The following is a 19,141-nucleotide window of genomic DNA, read 5'->3' as shown; positions in this document are numbered from 1 at the left end:
TTTACTCTTACACTTACTCTTAGACTTACTTTTACTCTTACTTTAACTTTTACTCTTACTCTTACTGTTTTTACTCTTGCTAAAAATATATATGTGAAGTGACATCATAAAGTTGTAATTGTATTGTACTGACTAAAATGACAACTGTGAAGTTCCAGCAGCTAGTTGTAACTTTATTGTAGTTAACTGTAAATCCACAGCTCTGCAGTTACAGTACATTGCTGTTAAGATATTTCACAGTAAATTACTATATTGTGAAAGTAATGCAATTATTAGACAGTAATTTACTATGAATTTACATGAACTTTTTTTGGTAAAAAGAAGTGAACTACGATAAAAACATGATCTTTGGTAACCTCCATGGCTATGAGCATTGAGGGTTGACAAAAGTATTGGGACACAACTTCCAGAGTATATATGATCTTCTTTTGTAACCAAAAAGCCAAAGAAAAAGCCGCATCTTGCTTTCAGAGCATTTCCCCCCTGAAACCCTTCGCCGTGGGACCACCGTTGATGTCCCCACGTGAATATTAGAGCACTGGGACCGTATTTATCAAGCGTCTTAGAGTGCCATTTTACACTTAAGTCCTGAGAATTTGCGAAATTTAGTCCTACTCTCAAACTTAAGAATAAAAGCTATTTATCAACTTTCTTAAGTCTAAGAATCACTCCTACTCTCCACGATATTTAAGAGACCTTCAGAGGTGTCCTAAGTGGTTAGGAGTTGCCAACATGGGATGGCACTGAGGCGAGAGAGACGTTCGCGAACGTTCAGGGAGCGGAAGGTTGTCCTGGCTTTGTTTGATGACGAGCAGCTGATCAAACGGTATCGTTTAGACAGAGCGGGTATTATTTTTGTCACAGATTTAATAAGGGGCGTCATCTCATCAGCAACATCACACAGCAGAACTAAAGGTCATCACAATGTTTCGATATCTCGCCACTGGGAAAATGAATTGGAAAGAAAAGGAAACATTTATTTTTGATTCATTGCCAATATTGTTTGTTTGTTTTGTATTATTTTGTAGTTTATTGTCAAAATATACACTCCCATTGTCCACTTAAATATTTCTAAGATATTAATTTAATCTTACACAAGGGAATGGTCATTTCTATGGACACAGAAATGACGTCACCTAAAATTCCGTTTACGGCACATAGTAATGTCGTAATTCAGCTCTGAGTGTGACATTTAAGATTCAGTCCTACACTTCGCTGAAAGTGTGAGTAAGACGCTTGATAACTAACTTTTAAGTGCAGCTTTCAGTGAATAATTTCTTTACTCATAAGTCAACTCTTAGCAGACTTCTTAGGAGTAATTCTAAGACGCTTGATAAATACGGCCCCTGAGTTGCACTAAACCCTCGTGAGGACATGCTGTCATGCGATGCTCCAAGAATATGCCAGCAGCCTCCAACTAGATCAGTGCAGTCAAGATTGAAAAATGAGCTTTAATGTGCAAACTGCAGCAGAAAAAAAAAAACAAGTAGAGGAGGAGACTACACACATTCGCATGTTCCTGCTGGCCTTGCGAGTGTGTGACTCAGACAAGACGTCAGCGGGTATTTGGAGGATTAGCCGGGAGATATACTTTGGCAGTTTGGGAAGATTCGGCCCTCCCTATGTAGAAGTATTACACAATCAGTCTGGGGATGCCTATGTGGCTGCCATATCTATTTTTCAGCACGGTCAGGGGGGCATCTATGATTAACAGCGCTAAAGTCAACATGGCCTCCAAAGGCGGAGCAATGCACCAAATATGCATTTTTTCTGGCTTTTATTAGCAAAGTCCAAATGGGTTATCTAAGCCGTTGTGATGTCACAAGAACACGGGCGCATATCTGACGCAAACCTCCTCTAAACCAGTTCAAACCAGATTTGGGGGGGATCACTGGTGAGGAATCAAACCTTTTTAATCCTCTCTATTTACAGGGAAATAGTGAATGACAGCAAGGTTGCCATGAGATTGAAGTCTGAATGAACATGATGACGTCAGCTTGTCAGGTGAGTCAGGCGTGGATGTGCCCTCATGGCTGCTCGTGTGCATTACATCACTCCAGTGTTACATAACACCCTCGCAGAACAACACACACACACATGCCCCCAGTGAAACTAGGTCTAATGTGAATGTCTCTTTTGCAAATCTTTCTGCTCCACCAGTTTGCAGGGCTCCTCCCATGATGCATTGTTGTGCACGCCGGCTGACCTTTATTATGCATTCATACATAAGGGAGTAATGCTCAATGTCATTCCCTGTTTGTCTTTTTTTTTTTTTTTTTTTTTTTTTGCAAACACTGCATTTTGACAGCCATGCAACATCTCCCACAACATTCTAATAAGGTCCTCTATTGTCGTGTATTATTAAGGTTTAGGTTAGCGATCAGTATCGACTGATATTCAGGAAAATGTACATGATTGCCATTGCCGATCACCTCGACCTGACACTGTATTTATGTTTAGTCTCCCAGCTAACAAGCAGCTACCAGCTGATTATGTGTGACTATACACAGTGTGGAGCCTTTCCTCTAAGGCAAAGGTGTCCATATATATATATATATATATATATATATATATATATATATATATATATATATATATACAGCTACATACAGTATATCCATCCATCCATTTTCTACCGCTTGTCTTTCTCATATGTGTGCGTGTATGTACAGTACAGGCCAAACGTTTGGACACACCTTCTCATTCAAAACACAACTGATGGTCCCAACCCCATTAATAAAGCAAGAAATTCCACTAATCAAGCCTGATAAGGCAAACCTGTGAAGTGAAAGCCATTTCAGGTGACTACCTCTTGAAGCTCATCGAGAGAATGCCAAGAGTGTGCAAAGCAGTAATCATAGCAAAGGGTGGCTATTGAAGAAACTACAATATAAAACATGTATTCAGTTATTTCACCTTTGTGTGTTAAGTACATAACTCCACATGTGTTCATTCATAGTTTTGATGCCTTCAGTGACAATCTACAATGTAAATAGTCATGAAAATACAGACAACGCATTGAATGAGAAGGTGTGTCCAAACTTTTGGCCGTGTGTGTGTGTGTGTGTGTGTGTGTGTGTGTGTGTGTGTGTGTGTGTGTGTGTGTGTGTGTGTGTGTGTGTGTGTGTGTGTGTGTGTGCGTGTGTGTGCGTGTGTGTGTGTGTGTGTGTGTGTGTGTGTGTGTGTGTGTGTGTGTGTGTGTGTGTGAGAGAGAGAGGGACAAGTGGTAGAAAATGGATGTGTGCGTGTATATATATATATATATCCATCCATTTTCTACAGCTCGTCCCTCTCATATATACAGTATATATATATATATATATATATATATATAAATGATTATATATATATATCCATCCATTTTCTACCGCTTGTCCCTTACAGTGTGTGTATATATATATATATATATATATATATATATATATATATATATATATATATATATATATATATATATATATATATATATATATGTATATATATATATATGTATTGTATTATGTGTGTGTATATATTATTATTATATTGGACATATAATTATTATAATTGGATATTATAATAAACATGTTGCAGGGATTAAAAAATTACAAATTAAAACAATTGCAAGGTTTACCAGTTCAAACGTTAAATATATTGTCTTTACAGTCTATTTAATTGAATATAAGTTGAAAAGGATTTGCAAATCATTGTATTTTGTTTTTATTCACGATTTACACAACCTGCCAACTTCACTGGTTTTGGGTTTTGTCTCATCAGCAAAATTATATCAAAAGAAGGCTTGACATACTGTATCTGAGGCTGCATGTCATGAGCCTATGTCGAACCTTGGCACAACATTCACATTCTTTGAGTTTCACCTGTACCATGTTGAACTTATTTTTACACTTGTATGATGATATGGTATGATACATCCATCCATCCATTTTCTACCGCTTAATCCCTTCGGGGTCACGGGGAGCGCTGGAGCCTATCTCAGCTACAATCGGGCGGAAGGCGGAGTACACCCTGGACAAGTCGCCACCTCATCACAGTGCCAACACAGATAGACAGACAACATTCACAGTCACATTCACACACTAGGGCCAATTTAGTGTTGCCAATCAACCTATCCCCAGTTGCATGTCTTTGGAGGTGGGAGGAAGCCGGAGTACCCGGAGGGAACCCACGGAGAACATGCAAACTCCACACAGAAAGATCCCGAGCCCGGGATTGAACCCAGGACTGCTCAGAACCTTCGTATTGTGAGGCAGACGCACTAACCCCTCTTCCACCGTGCTGCCCTGATACATATCACAGGAATTATGTTTTGGTTTTTCTTTGCTTTAAACAAAATATATTGACTCAAACTATGCCTGGACACATTCTTTATAGGCATTGCATCACTTTACATATTACAGGTGTCTTTGATTGGTGAGTTGCTTAACTGCACTTTAGTTGTATTTAGTCGTATTATACCGTGGTTTGGAAATTAGGGTCAATTTTTAAAATTAAAAACTAAAATTTTGGTTTGATTTTGGTATATTTTTTATTTTTATTTTATTTGCCTTCAACTCCAATTGGTAGGTAGAAATGACTACGCCACTAGGGACGGCGTGGCGAAGTTGGTAGAGTGGCCGTGCCAGCAATCGGAGTGTTGCTGGTTACTGGGGTTCAATCCCCACCTTCTACCATCCTAGTCACGTCCGTTGTGTCCTTGGGCAAGACACTTCACCCCTTGCTCCTGATGGCTGCTGGTTAGCGCCTTGCATGGCAGCTCCCTCCATCAGTGTGTGAATGTGTGTGTGAATGGGTAAATGTGGAAATACTGTCAAAGCGCTTTGAGTACCTTGAAGGTAGAAAAGCGCTATATAAGTATAACCCATATTACAGTCTTACGTTAATGCCTTTTTTAAGTTAGCAAAGAAGAAGTTATTACTGGGGGCGGTATAGCTCGGTTGGTAGAGCGGCCGTGCCAGCAACTTGAGGGTTGCAGGTTCAATCCCCGCTTCTGCCATCCTAGTCACTGCCGTTGTGTCCTTGGGCAAGACACTTTACCCACCTGCTCCCAGTGCCACCCACACTGGTTTAAATGTAACTTCGATATTGGGTTTCACTTTGTAAAGCGCTTTGAGTCACTAGAGAAAAGCGCTATATAAATATAATCCACTTCACTACTTCAGAAACAGTGTCACTAGAAATCAAGGCTTGTTATATGTGCAAAGGTAAACACTTGTATTGCATCTAATGACGTGTGTGGCCAGCTCTTTTTTTTTTTTTTTTCCACGATCATTCCTGACATTTCCCCCCTCCGTCATCCCAGTGTGACGTTCCCACAGCAGGCTGCCTGAGCGGTGGGAGCCTTTAATTCATCAAAGTGGGAAGGAGCTGAGAGACGGGAAAGGGAAAGGTTGGAGATGAATTTTTTATGATTGCTCTGCCGGCTTCAAGGGTGCAAAAATATTCTATGCTGTCTACCCTCTTTTTTTCCTTCTCCATAGAAATGACAGGCAGAGCCTCTGGGTGAGCAGACAAAAGCTATCCATCATAATCCTGCAGCCCGATGAAGCAATGCACCTCTTGGCCTGTAAGTGGAAATGACAACATGTCTCCTCTCACATAATAATAAAAATCAGTCAGCTGAAGCTCTGACTGACACCCTGGTACTTACTTCTGAGTCAATAACACCACAATACAATTATCATATGATAGTCTGCACGAGCTCACCATGCTCGCAGGGCTCACAAAGTAGCAGTATCAGATATTTGCCACCAATCACAGCAAGATGCAAATAATGACATACTGTAAGTATATTTCTGCATGGTCATCAATAAGAGCCAACACAAGAATACACATTTACATCCTGTACATCAGAAATGTACAGGACTTTGAATTAACAAATGTGGGAATAATATATTACACAAACTCCCATCAAATTAACTGTGGCCCAACAGGCACGAGACATTGATACAACATTGATTACACATACATGTCCTTTAAAAGTGACTTTGACACAACGTTGCAAAATAGTTGTATTTGTAAATTGAGACAACGTTGATGTCTAACAGTGGATCCACGTTGTTGGTTGGGAAATGACCAAATTTCAATCGTTGAATCAACGTCACAACCAGGGACTGCCGATGTTATCTGCCGATAAATGCTTTAAAATGCAATATCGGAAATGATCGGTATCGGTTTCAAAATGATCGGTATCGGTTTCAAAAAGTAAAATTTATGACTTTTTAAAACGCCGCTGTGTACACGGACGTAGGGAGAAGTACAGAGCGCCAATAAACCTTAAAGACACTTCCTTTGCGTGCCAGCCCAATCACATAATATCTACGGCTTTTCGCACACATAAGTGAATGCAAACATACTTGGTCAACAGCCATACAGGTCACACTGAGGGTGGCCGTATAAACAACTTTAATACTGTTACAAATATGCGCCACACTGTGAACCCACATCAAACAAGAATGACAAACACATTTCGGGAGAACATTCGCACCGTAACACAACATAAACACAACAGAACAAATACCCAGAACCCCTTGCAGCACTAACTCTTCCGGGGCGCTACAATATACACCCCCCGCTAGCCCCCCCCACCCAACCCCTAACCCCATGTTAAAAAAAATAATGCACTTTGTGACTTCAATAATAAATATGGCAGTGCCATGTTGGCATTTTTTTCCATACCATGAGTTGATTTATTTTGGAAAACCTTGTTACATTGTTTAATGCATCCAGCGGGGCATCACAACAAAATTAGGCATAATAATGTGTTAATGCACGACTGTATAAATCGGTATCGGTTGATATCGGAATCGGTAATTAAGAGCTGGACAATATCGCAATATCGGATATCGGCAAAAAAAACATTATCGGACATCTCTAGTCACAACCTGACTTTGTATGAATGTCGTCAAAAAGCATGCTGTTTCAACGTTGTATTTGTGTTGTAGAATATTGGTTGGGAAATGACCAAATTCCAATGGTCAAATCAACGTCACAACCTGACATTGAATAAACGTTGTCAAAAAGCATGTTGTTTCAATGTTGTATTTGTGTTGTAGAATATTTGGTTGGGAAATGTCCAAATTTCTATGATCAAATCAACGTCAGAACCCAACATTGTTTAAACGTCATTAAACAAAAAAGCATGTTGTTTCAATGTTATGTTTCAGTTGCTCAATGTCAGGACTTGTGCCTGCTTGGGTGTGTGCCTTTTCTTTGGATGTTGGTCTTTTTTTATGTTACACAACTGCTATTCAGACTCACATTTAAACTGTTGTTCACTGTCACTTTTTTAATGTTTAGCTTCACTTGTTTTGTTTTTTTTTACAATATGTGTGTCTCAGTATTAACACTTCTTTTTAAACTTGTGTGATAATTAATCATGTTAAAGAAAGTTGCCTTTTAAGATCACATTGCACCTTTGTCATTGAAGTTAGGAGCACTTGTTAACTTCTTTTTACACTTTTATGGCAATTAATAACATTAAATAAAATGTAAATCACCACATTAAGACCACTGGTTAACCTATTTTTACACTTGTATGGTCGTTAATAAAAACACTTTTGTTTGCAAATCACCTTTTAGGATAGCATTACACCTTTGTCAATGAAGTTAAGACCACTAGTTACCTTATTTTTACACTCGCGGGCCAGTCTACAGCATGAAAAGTCAACGAATCGCCTTTACGTATAGCATTACTGTACACTTTTGTCGTCAGTTAACTTCTTTTTACACTTGTGTGACATGTTCAGCGTGTCAAATGCAATTAAAAACACTTGCACTACAGTTTATGATCGTGACAGTTGATTATTTCTCCTTTCATTAATACCTTGTTCTCTATTGAAACTGAGCAGGATGGATCAACTTGTCTTTGATCTTGCAGGATCTTCCCAAGTCAGCCTTGAAAGATGCTTCTTAGATGCGTGCAGGTGTACCTAATGAAGTGTATGGTTGGCTAGAGAGCAAAGGGGTGTCCAAACCTTTTACAGTGAGGGCCGCATACATAAAAGACTGAAGGTTACGGGGGCCACTTTGACACATTTTGTACGTTAACGATACTGGAAACAATACAATGTAGGTCTATGGATAAATGCTAAACTATGAACTATGGATGTCCTTGGAAATCGGAAATTATCGGTATCGGTGTCAAAAAGTAAAATGTATGACTTTTTAAAACGCCGCCGTGTCCACGGACGTAGGGAGAAGTACAGAGCGCCAATAAACCTTAAAGGCACTGCCTTTGCGTGCCGGCCCAATCACATAATATCTACGGCTTTTCCCACACACAAGTGAATGCAAAGCATACTTGGTCAACAGCCATACAAGTCACACTGAGGGTGGCCGTATAAACAACTTTAACACTGTTACATATATGCGCCACACTGTGAACCCACACCAAACAAGAATGACAAACACATTTCGGGAGAACATCCGCACCGTAACACAACATAAACACAACAGAACAAATACCCAGAACCCCTTGCAGCACTAACTCTTCCGGGACGCTACAATATACACGCCCCGCTACTCCCTACCTCCCCCCACCTCAACCGCCCCCCCCCCCCCCCAACCCCACCCACCTCAACCTCCTCATGCTCTCTCAGGGAGAGCATGTCCCAAATTCCAAGCTGCTGTTTTAAGGCACGTTAAAAAAGATAATGCACTTTGTGACTTCAATATTAAATATGGCAGTGCCATGTTGGCATTTTTTTTTCCATACCTTGAATTGATTTATTTTGGAAAACCTTGTTACATTGTTTAATGCATCCAGCGGGGCATCACAACAAAATTAAGCATAATAATGTGTTAATTCCACGACTGTATGTATCGGTATCGGTTGATATCGGAATCAATAATTAAGAGTTGGACAATATCGGGATATCGGCAAAAGAGCCATTATCGGACATCCCTAATATGAACATAACATCCACATCTCAGCGTTGTGTTCAAAAACATAGTTTGGTCATTCTGGCTTAAATTTAGCATTTTCAAACATAAAAATGGCTAAATCGACTAAAAAATATCAATACTACAATAGTATTAGCCACCAGATTAGAATTTTGAAGCTGAACGCCTCACAGTCATGTAGTTTGGTGCTTGACAGTTAGCATGCTAACTGTTAGCATGCTAACTGGTTTTTTTTAAACTAATTTTGCATGTATAGGTTTCATGGTCATATAACTTGGTACTTGACGCATTCTAGCTGTCTCGCGCATTTCAGCATCTCCAAGCAGAAATTGCATATTCTAGTTTTTTTGTGTATTGTTCTACTCCGGGAAGTGTTTATTTTGTCTTAACAATGTGCAAATAAAAAACAAGCTGCAGGCTGCAAATGGCCCCCCGGGCCGCACTTTGGACACCCCTGGTATAGCATATAGCAGCCCTGGGCAAATTAAGGCCTGTTAAACTTTTCAATCTGGCCCGCCGGACATTCCCGAATATTGTTTTTAGATCTTTAAGATGGAAACTGTAGCTGCCATTATGATGTGCAGTGAGGTTTTACAATGACCGTAAGTCTTCAACTATACAAAGTATTTCAATGGTTGGAATCTGCGCTTTTGCATGATATACTAGTTACTATGGTAATCTACGTCACAGCAGCTCAGACCAGGCACCAAGCAGTGTGGGTGGGGAGCGTTTCCACAGAGTGTCTGCCTGAAATGCAGGTGTCAGGGAGATTTCTACAAGAAAGTTCTAAAGCTTAGTGATATATCAAATATATCAGATTGTAGGTGTTTTTTTTACCCTTCGCGTTCATATTTCGTTGTGTTTGTTGCATTTTTGTTGCGTTTCGCTTGATTGTAAAATATGTCGATCGAGAGAGAGTGTGACGTTCATATGCTGTCAATATTCAGTGTTTTATCGTTCATAGTTAAGAAACTATAAAGAGGTTCCGCAGCCTCCGAAGCAGAACCTCCAGGTTCTGTAACAGCTTCTTCCCTCAGGCCGTAAGACTCTTAAACGCACCATAATAATCCCCTCAATTCCCCCCAAAAATGGATTAACTCGCTGGAATACAAAGACAATATAACATACATGCATAAACGTGGATGCATATGCAAAAGTGCAATATATTTATCTGTACAGTAATCTATGTATTTATATCTGCACCTTATTGCTCTTTTATCCTGCACTACCATGAGCTGATGCAACGAAATGTCGTTCTTATCTGTACTGTAAAGTTCAAATTTGAATAACAATAAAAAGGAAGTCTCTAAGTCTTGTGAAACCCATATTCTTTATTTTCATGTACATTCTGGGTGTCTCATTCAGTTAAAAAAAAAAAGTGTAAATCTCCATTCTGTTTTTTTAAGGCGGTCTGTCATAACGTTTTAGCATTCAATCAGACATTATTGTGAGGTTTCGTATTAGTGTTCCTAAAAATAGATATACCGCCCGCCGAGCTTCATTGTAAAATATGTCGATAGAGAGGAGGTGTGATGTTCATATGTTGTCAATATTCAATGTTTTATCGTTCATAGTTAATATTGTAAATACCACATTCTTTATTTTCATGTACATTCTGGGTGTCTCATTCAGTAAATCTCCATTCTGTTTTTTAAGGCGGTCTGTCATAACGTTTTAGCATTCAATCAGACATTATTGTGAGGTTTTGTATTAGTGTTCCTAAAAATAGATATACCGCCCGCCGAGCTTGACCGTAAAATATGTCGAAAGAGAGGGGGTGTGACGTTCATATGTTGTCAATATTCAGTGTTTTATCATTCATAGTTAATATTGTAAATACCACATTCTTTATTTTCATGTACATTCTGGGTGTCTCATTCAGTAAAAAAAAAATTTGTAAATCTCCATTCTGTTTTTTAAGGCGGTCTGTCATAACGTTTTAGCATTCAATCAGACATTATTGTGAGATTTTGTATTAGTGTTGCTAAAAATAGATATACCGCCCACCGAGCTTCATTGTAAAATATGTCGAAAGAGAGGGGGTGTGTCGTTCATATGTTGTCAATATTCAGTATTTTATCGTTCATAGTTAATATTGTGAATCCCACATTCTTTATTTTCATGTACATTCTGGGTGTATCATTCAGTAAATCTCCATTCTGTTTTTTTAAGGCGGTCTGTCATAACATTTTAGCATTCAATCAGACATTATTGTGAGGTTTTGTATTAGTGTTCCTAAAAATAGATAAACCGCCCACCGAGCTTCATTGTAAAATATGTCGATAGAGAGGGGGTGTGACGTTTATATGTTGTCAATATTCAGTGTTTTATCGTTCATTGTTAATATTGTAAATCCCACATTCTTTATTTTCATGTACATTCTGGGTGTCTCATTCAGTAAAAAAAATTTAAAATTCCATTCCGTTTTTTAAGGCGGTCTGTCATAACCTTTTTAGCATTCAATCAGACATTGTGAGGTTCTGTATTAGTGTTCCTAAAAATAGATATAACGCCCACCGAGCTTCATTGTAAAATATGTCGATAGAGAGGGGGTGTGACGTTCATATGTTGTCAATATTGAGTGTTTTATCATTCATAGCTAATATTGTAAATACCACATTCTTTATTTTCATGTACATTCGGGGTGTCTTTCAGTAAAAAAAATTTGGAAATCTCCATTCTGTTTTTTAAGGTGGTCTGTCATGTTTTTAGCATTCAATCAGACATTATTGTGAGGTTTTGTATTAGTGTTCCTAAAAATAGATATACCGGCCCCCGAGTCAAATTAATGCCCGGGTCTGGCACATAGCATGGTGTAATCTAGATGTGTATGTGAATTAATTCAGTAAATTCACCATTCTGTTCTATGGTTATCATCACATGCACTAATTTCTGCAACTTTTGGGCCGTTTGACTTTGGATTTTCCCTTTTTTAGGAATAAATCCCTGCAGAAATGCGATTTTTTGTTCTACCCTCAGTGGTCGCCTGTGGCCTCTACTTGAACCCCCCTCTGTGTGTCACTGTTTCACATTTCAACATATGGCCCCTTGCTTTAGGGATGAAAGGCTCTCCTTGCCCGCGGCCTACTGTGAATGAGCTTTACTATGAACTTCTCTCATTTGTGCCTTTTTTTTTAAGTGCACACTTCAAAGGCCCCTCACTCCATAGGTGGCGGGGTGGGAAGCGGAGCATATGGCGTCTTAAAAAGCCAGAAAGGATTCACCTCATACCTCGCTTGAATTCCTCCAGCATCACATCCAGCTTGGTGTCGTGGAAGACGCAGTGCATGGGATGCTTGTAGAACTCCGTGATGGTCTTCAGGGGGGTGCAGTCGTCCGGGTCCACGAAGGCCAGGTCCTTCACAAACAGGATGTCCACGATGTTGGACCGCTCGTTCTCGTAGACCGGGATCCTGGTGAAGCCGCTCTGCATCACGTCGGACATGGTGCCGAAGTCCAACACGGCGTCCGAGCCCAGCATGTAGCAGTCGGACAGGGGGGTGAGGACGTCCTCCACCGTCTTGGTCCTCAGCTCCAGGGCCCCTTGGATGATGTTGAGCTCCTCCTTGACCAGGTCGTGGTACGGGTCCGTGACTCTCAGCATGGCCACCAGCTTCTCCCGGGTGTAGAAGCTGCTGATCTCTTGGTGGAGTAGGAAGTCCAGGATCTTGGAGACGGGGTAGGCGATGGGGAGGAAGAGGAGCATGAGGAGCCGGGTGGCGAAGAGGGTCTTGGAGGCGATGGCCAGGCTGTGCCGGGACGCCACGGAGTGAGGCAAGATCTCCCCTATGAAGAATATCCCTAAGGTGCAGGAGGCCGTGGAGAGGAGGGTCATGCCCAGGATCTGACACATCCACACCACGAAGCAGGTGTTGGTGAGCACGTTGCCCAGCACCACGGTGCACAGGATGTAGTTGCCGTGCTTGCGCACCGACTCGATCTTCCGCGCGTACTTCTGCTCCTTCTCCGTGCCGCTGTTCTGCAGCACCCGCAGCTCCACGGGGTCCAGGGCCAGCATGCTGATGTTGAGCCCGCTGCAGAGCGCGGAGAGCCCCAGCAGGAGCACGGAGACCCCCGCCTGCAGCCAGGCGTCCGCCTCCGCCGGCCTCTCCACCACCGCCAGCCAGAAGTCCCTGGTGCTGAAGTGTTGCCACTTGACGCCGTCAAAGGCGCACATGGAGTAGTATTTCACCGCCTCGCCCCGCCGGAGGTGCTTGGCGAGCAGCTCCACCAGCACCGAGTTGTGGCTGGACGCGGACCTGGAGGAGCCCAGCAGCTCAATGTCAGAGCTGCGGGCGTTCTCCTCCGCGCACGGGTTCCCCCCGGTCCTCCCTCCGCCGTCCTCCTCCACGAAGGCGATCCACGGCGCCGAGTCCGCCGCCTCGCTCCCGTTCGAGTAGTACACCCTCAGCACGAAGCGAGTCCCCTCCGTGGCTCTCAGGACGCCGTCCTGCACGGACAGCTCCCCGCTCCGGGTGTCCTCCGGCCGGACGCCGAGCAGCGCGGAGGTCGGCGCCGGCAGCCAGCAGGGCAGGACGAGGAGGAGGAGGAGGAGCAGGCGAGGCGGAGGATGCAGGATGCTGCAGCGAGCATCCGCAGCATCCGCAGCCATCATTGCTGAGTGGAGTGGAGTGGAGTGGATGGGGGTGTGTGGGGGGGAGCTGGGTCACGTGGTGTGCAAGGATGGAGCAGCTGCATGGGTGGTCGTGCAAGCCACGGCGCGGGTGTGTCACACCGGAGCCCTTTAAATATGTACGACACGCACCCGTGACGTCTTAATTTGCGCGCTAAAAATAGAAGCGTCCGTGGATGTTGCTCAGAAGTTCAAAAACATTTGAATATTTAATTAATACTAACATGCGCCATGAAGGAACACTATCAGCTCGGCTGTTGGAGTATGTGTACCGGTAGTCACCACTAGATGGCAGCATTGCCCGCTCTATCAGAACATGCATAGGCAGCGTCTATTCATAGAGAGCAGTGCATGAGACTACTTTAAAGCAGTGGTTCTCAACCTTTTTTCAGTGATGTACCCCCTGTGAATTTTTTTTAAATTCAAGTACCCCCTAATCAGAGCAAAGCATTTTTGGTTAAAAAAAGAGATAAAGATGTAAAATACAGCACAATGCCATCAGTTTCTGATTTATTTAATTGTATAACAGTGCAAAATATTGCTCATTTGTAGTGGTCTTTATTGAACTATTTGGAAAAAAAGATATAAAAATAACTAAAAACTTGTTGAAAAATAAACAAGTGATTCAATTATAAATAAAGATTTTTGCACATAGAAGTAATCATCAACTTAAAGTGCCCTCTTTGGGGATTGTAATAGAGATCCATCTGGATTCATGAACTTAATTCTAAACATTTCTTCACAAAAAAAAGAAATCTTTAACATCAATATTTATGGAACATGTCCACAAAAAATCTAGCTGTCAACACTGAATGTTTAATTGTAATGAATGGAATAGCCTTGATTTGATGTTCAGTTTATGAACTTACATTCATATTTTGTTGAAGTATTATTCAATAAATATATTTATAAAGGATTTTTGAATTGTTGCTATTTTTAGAATATTTAAAAAAAAATCCCACGTACCCCTTGGCATACCTTCAAGTACCCCCCAGGGGTACGTGTACTCCCATTTGAGAACCACTGCTTTAAAGGACAAGTATTCTCTTCAAAACTCGGATTGCTGTTCAAAGTTCTCGTAAAATGTGTGGAAATGTTTTCTACATTGTGGCTGGTAATTTTTAACAAGATAAAAACTGTAATGCATGAATAAATACAAAGAGTGCACAGTCTTATCAAGTCCAATTCCTTGTGTTTTAAATTAAGTTAATTAAAATTAAAGTACCAATGATGGTCACACACACACTACTAGGTGTGGCGAAATTATTTGTAATACTTGGCCAGTAAATCTGATTCTGATAACCATTGAGACACTTATATTGCATTTTATGTAAATATATGTGACATGTAAACAAATAAATAAATAAAGCACATTACATTTAATAATACTTGAATGTGCGACTAAAAACAACACATTGCATATCATAGAAAAATACAAATGTAACATTTGCTTGATATACTTTTTTAAACCTTATTTCCAAGCCTTTTTTTTATTTTGGGGGGTTACATTTTAACAGCAGAAACCACAAGCCTTTACATTAGGTACACCTAGAAAATATGCTACATATTTTAATACTACACAACTATTTGTTTTTTGTTTTTACAAACAAAAAGAAAATTTTGCTTTTTATTGTGCTTTCAAATGTAGAACTCGGGCTTGTATAAGAGACATAACAACGCAAAAACTGCACATTTAAAACAAAATGTATTTAACTTTTGACTAAGTATAACATGATTAGTCCTTATGTGCGTACATTTTAATGGAAGAGACCACAAGCCATAACATTAGGTACACCTAGAAAAGTTGCTATATCTTTTAATATTGCACAACTTATTTTTATTTTATTTTATTTTTTACAAAGACAATAAAGCACATTTTGCTTTTTAATTGTGCTTTTAAATGTAGAACTCGGGCATGTATAAGAAACGCAACAACTGCACATTTAAAACAAAATGTATTTAACTTTTGACTAAGTAGAACATGGTTATTTCTTATGTGCGTACATTTTAATAGCACAGACCACAAGCCATAGCATTAGGTACACCTAGAAAATATTCTATATCTTTTAATACTGCACAACTGTTATTTATGTTTTTTTGTTTTGTTTGTTTTTTACAAAGACAATAAACCACATTTTGATTTTTATTGTGCTTTCAATGTAGAACTCATGCATGTATAAAACACAGCAACGCAGAAACTGCACATTTAAAAAAACAATGTATTTAACTTTTGACTATAAGTATAACATGGTTATTCCTTATGTGTGTAAATTTTAATAGCACAGACCACAAGCCATAGCATTAGGTACACCTAGAAAATATTATATATCTTTTAATACTGCACAACTGTTATATTTATGGGTTTTTCTTCTTCTTTTTTTTACAAAGACAATAAACCATATTTTCATTTTTATTGTGCTTTCAAATTTAGAACTCGGGCATGTATAACAAACACAGCAACGCATAAACTGTACATTTAAAAAACTAAATGTATTTAACTTTTAACTATAAGTATAAAATGGTTATTCCTTATGTGCATAAATTTTAATAGCAGAGACCACAAGCCATAACATTAGGTACACCTAGAAAATCTGCTATATCTTTTAATACTGCACAACTGTTTTACGAAGACACTAAAGCACATTTTGCTTTTTATTGTGCTTTCAAATGTAGAACTCGGGCATGTATAAGAAACACAACAACGCAAAAACTGCACATTTAAAACAAAATGTATTTAATTTTTAAGTGACTAAATATAAAATGATTATTCCTTGGCCTACACAAAAAGATATCGTCCAAATGCATTTATTGTAGTTTTTTTAAATTCATATTTAATGTCGGTATATGATGTTTTTGGCTATCGTTGGAAAACTACACTTTTGGTTTTGGTTTTCATTTGTTTTAAATAATTTTAAATGAATTGTTTGACTTAAAAAATATTGTCCCCATTTTGATTTAATCTTCTTGAGCGTCACCCATAAAATAGACACAAACATGGATGCTTATAGTAAATAAAAGCACTGTATAGCAACGTATTCTTCGCCTGTTGATTTGTTTGTTAGATAAAGACTTTTCCCGTTAAAAAGAAGCGTCTTCCATACTATATGCTCCAAAATGTTTTCTTTTCAAAGCATATTTGTTAAATAATTCACCATAAAGTGACGTTTCTCTTTTTGTGCAGTTGAGGAATGAATTAGGAGTGAGGCGTTCATGCGTAAAAACAAAAACAGAAAAAGTTGCGTGCTGCTATAACACGAGAGTTTATATGTTTTTTTGTCGAGTTTTTCCACCAAAGTGGAGTCCAAAGTGTTCTTTACTCGTGTGTGTTATATTTGTCTTGCAGTTTGCTGCTCCCGTGTGAGAGACATCCGTGACCCCGAACATCCACTGACCGCCTGTGGTGACGTTGGCTCTTGCGCACCGTGCGCTGCTTAAAAAAAAACCCACTTTATTTATGTTGCATGTCTTTCTAGTCTGCACACTGCACAACTATAAGTATTTTTCCGTTCCGCATGCGTGCAGCCATAGTTTAACTCACCATAGATCTTGATTTAGCCACAAAAAAGGTTTCTTCAAATCTTAAAAAGTAACAGTGTATTTAAATAATTACGCACAAAAAAAATGTTGGGTTAAAAAATAACCCAATTTTAACCCCGATTCAGAAAAGGACGAACCCCTTTATTTTGGTTATTCTAACTCAACATTTTGGGTTGATTTTTTTCAACCCAACATTTGCGTTGAATTATTAAACCCAAAAAGTTGAGTTATGCCAACTAAATGTTGGGTTATTCCCAACCAAACTATTGGGTTGAATTATTCAACCCAAAAGTTGAGTTATGCTAACTCAATGTTGGGTGATTGTAAATAATGTTCATGAGATCAATCCATAATAAAATTCCCTTCAAGAAAAAAGTAACTTTTTAATTTAAAAAAAAAAAAGCCTTTTAACCCAAAAATGCGTTACTCGTTGAAAAACAACCCAAAAAATGGTTCTTAATTTTTAAAACCCAGTAATTGAGTTAAAATAATACCCTTCTAATTCAAAAAATTTATTGCTATTCATAAAAATAACTCCACAATTTAACCCAACACCAGCAACTCATAAATTGGGTTATCAAAAATAACCCAGCAGCTATAGTGTGTCGTCATAAAAGTGTTGACTTGAAAATTGCATTCAAATCATTCAGATGACAATATATTTTTTTTTACTGCAACTACATGTTGTGCAAAAACAGTCCATATTCGCGTTTTTTTAATAATGTCATAACGACCATATAATTTCTTAAGATTCATATAAAAATAGTGTTGCATTTACACGTATTTTTGTCTCACACGTAGTGAAATAGCCCTTAAACTGTGTGAGTTAACTATTTAAATAAACACGTGAACAACTATACCAAAAACTACAACTTTAACCTAAAAAAAACAAAAAACAATTGCACGGCAATGTAAGAATGCAGTGGACTTTTATTTGTTTTACCCTCATAATAAAACAATAACATTCATGAAGTTTTGCTTTGAACTTGCATTGAAGATTTAATGCAGGCTAAGCTAACATATTGTTTTGTACATTTTTATTTACTTATTTATTTATTTATTTATTTATTTTTTAGCAATTTATCTAATACTTGTTTTAAATGAGAATAACAGATTAAAATGTATTAAAAGTTTAAACACTGTAAAAAAAAATGTCATTGGAAGTTCACAGTAAATCACTGGCCAATACAAAGTAACATTTACAGTGTTCTAGTTAAATACTGTAATGTTTACACTCATTTGTTGTAAGGTTATAGTAAATGATTTGATTACTAGTATTTTTTTAAACTGTGAAATAATACTGTTTAATGCTGAGAATTAATCCTAAAATTGCTTTTAAAAAAATACACACACTTTTTGCAACAAGTACAACTTTAACCCCCCAAAATACTATTGCACAACCATGTAAAACAGTGGCATAATAAACCAATAACATAAATGTAAATTTACTTCATTTTTGCTTTGTATGGAAGCATTATTGTAGCCAAATAATTTGGCTACAATCAATCAATCAATCAATGTTTGTTTATATAGCCCTGAACATTTTGTACAGTATTATACAAAACCATAATCATTTGTTCCATTTTTTAAAGCAATTTACTTAATACTTTTTTTATGATAATACCACACAAAAACAGAGCAAAATGTATTTAAAGTACAGTTACACTGTATGATCTTTCATTATAAATTCACAGTAAACACCTGGCTGATAATGACATCATACATTGACAGTAACATTTTCACATTTATAAGGGCACTGTCATTTTTACAATCATGTGTTGATTATAGTACATTTTGATGACAGTATAATATGGTCAAAGGCACGATGTTCATTCATTCATTTTTCATTCATTTTTTATTTATCTCCTTAATGTGCATTTTTGATCAATAGACAAACTCGAACAACAAAACACATTTTTACACACCTATGCTTGAGAAGGAACAGGATGATGAAAATCTTATATTTCCTGCCCCCTTCATGTTTGCAGAAAACTTTATATTTACAAGTTAATTGTCCATGCACAAATATCCAGGTAAAAGCTTTCTCTATTTGAAATGTAAAATGTGTTT

General features: G+C 38.6%; 2 protein-coding genes and 1 long non-coding RNA gene across 3 annotated transcripts in view; 2 read left to right on the top strand and 1 right to left on the bottom strand.

The window, feature by feature from the left end:
- Window positions 1-13,516, bottom strand: part of cnnm1 (cyclin and CBS domain divalent metal cation transport mediator 1) — a 42,960-nt gene extending 29,444 nt beyond the window's left edge. Inside the window, exon 1 of the mRNA XM_061947804.1 lies at window positions 12,133-13,516. Within this exon, the coding sequence (XP_061803788.1) occupies window positions 12,133-13,516 (1,384 nt within the window). The remainder of the gene's footprint in view (window positions 1-12,132) is intronic.
- Window positions 1-17,322, top strand: part of LOC133595387 (uncharacterized) — a 50,196-nt gene extending 32,874 nt beyond the window's left edge. Inside the window, exons 2-5 of the long non-coding RNA XR_009814602.1 lie at window positions 1,933-2,004; window positions 5,300-5,386; window positions 5,478-5,563; window positions 16,878-17,322. This is a non-coding gene — a long non-coding RNA (uncharacterized lncRNA). The remainder of the gene's footprint in view (window positions 1-1,932; window positions 2,005-5,299; window positions 5,387-5,477; window positions 5,564-16,877) is intronic.
- Window positions 17,323-19,099: 1,777 nt separating this feature from the next.
- Window positions 19,100-19,141, top strand: part of hpse2 (heparanase 2) — an 89,245-nt gene continuing 89,203 nt past the window's right edge. The window contains exon 1 of the mRNA XM_061953230.1: window positions 19,100-19,141. This exon is cut by the window's right edge and continues 538 nt beyond it. The gene's annotated coding sequence lies outside the window, so the exon portion shown is untranslated.

This window comes from Nerophis lumbriciformis, linkage group LG02, assembly GCF_033978685.3.
Source record: "Nerophis lumbriciformis linkage group LG02, RoL_Nlum_v2.1, whole genome shotgun sequence".
NCBI classification, from domain to species: domain Eukaryota; kingdom Metazoa; phylum Chordata; class Actinopteri; order Syngnathiformes; family Syngnathidae; genus Nerophis; species Nerophis lumbriciformis.
The sequence above is the reverse complement of the archived record's forward strand: the minus strand, read 5'-3'. Positions and strand labels throughout refer to the sequence as shown.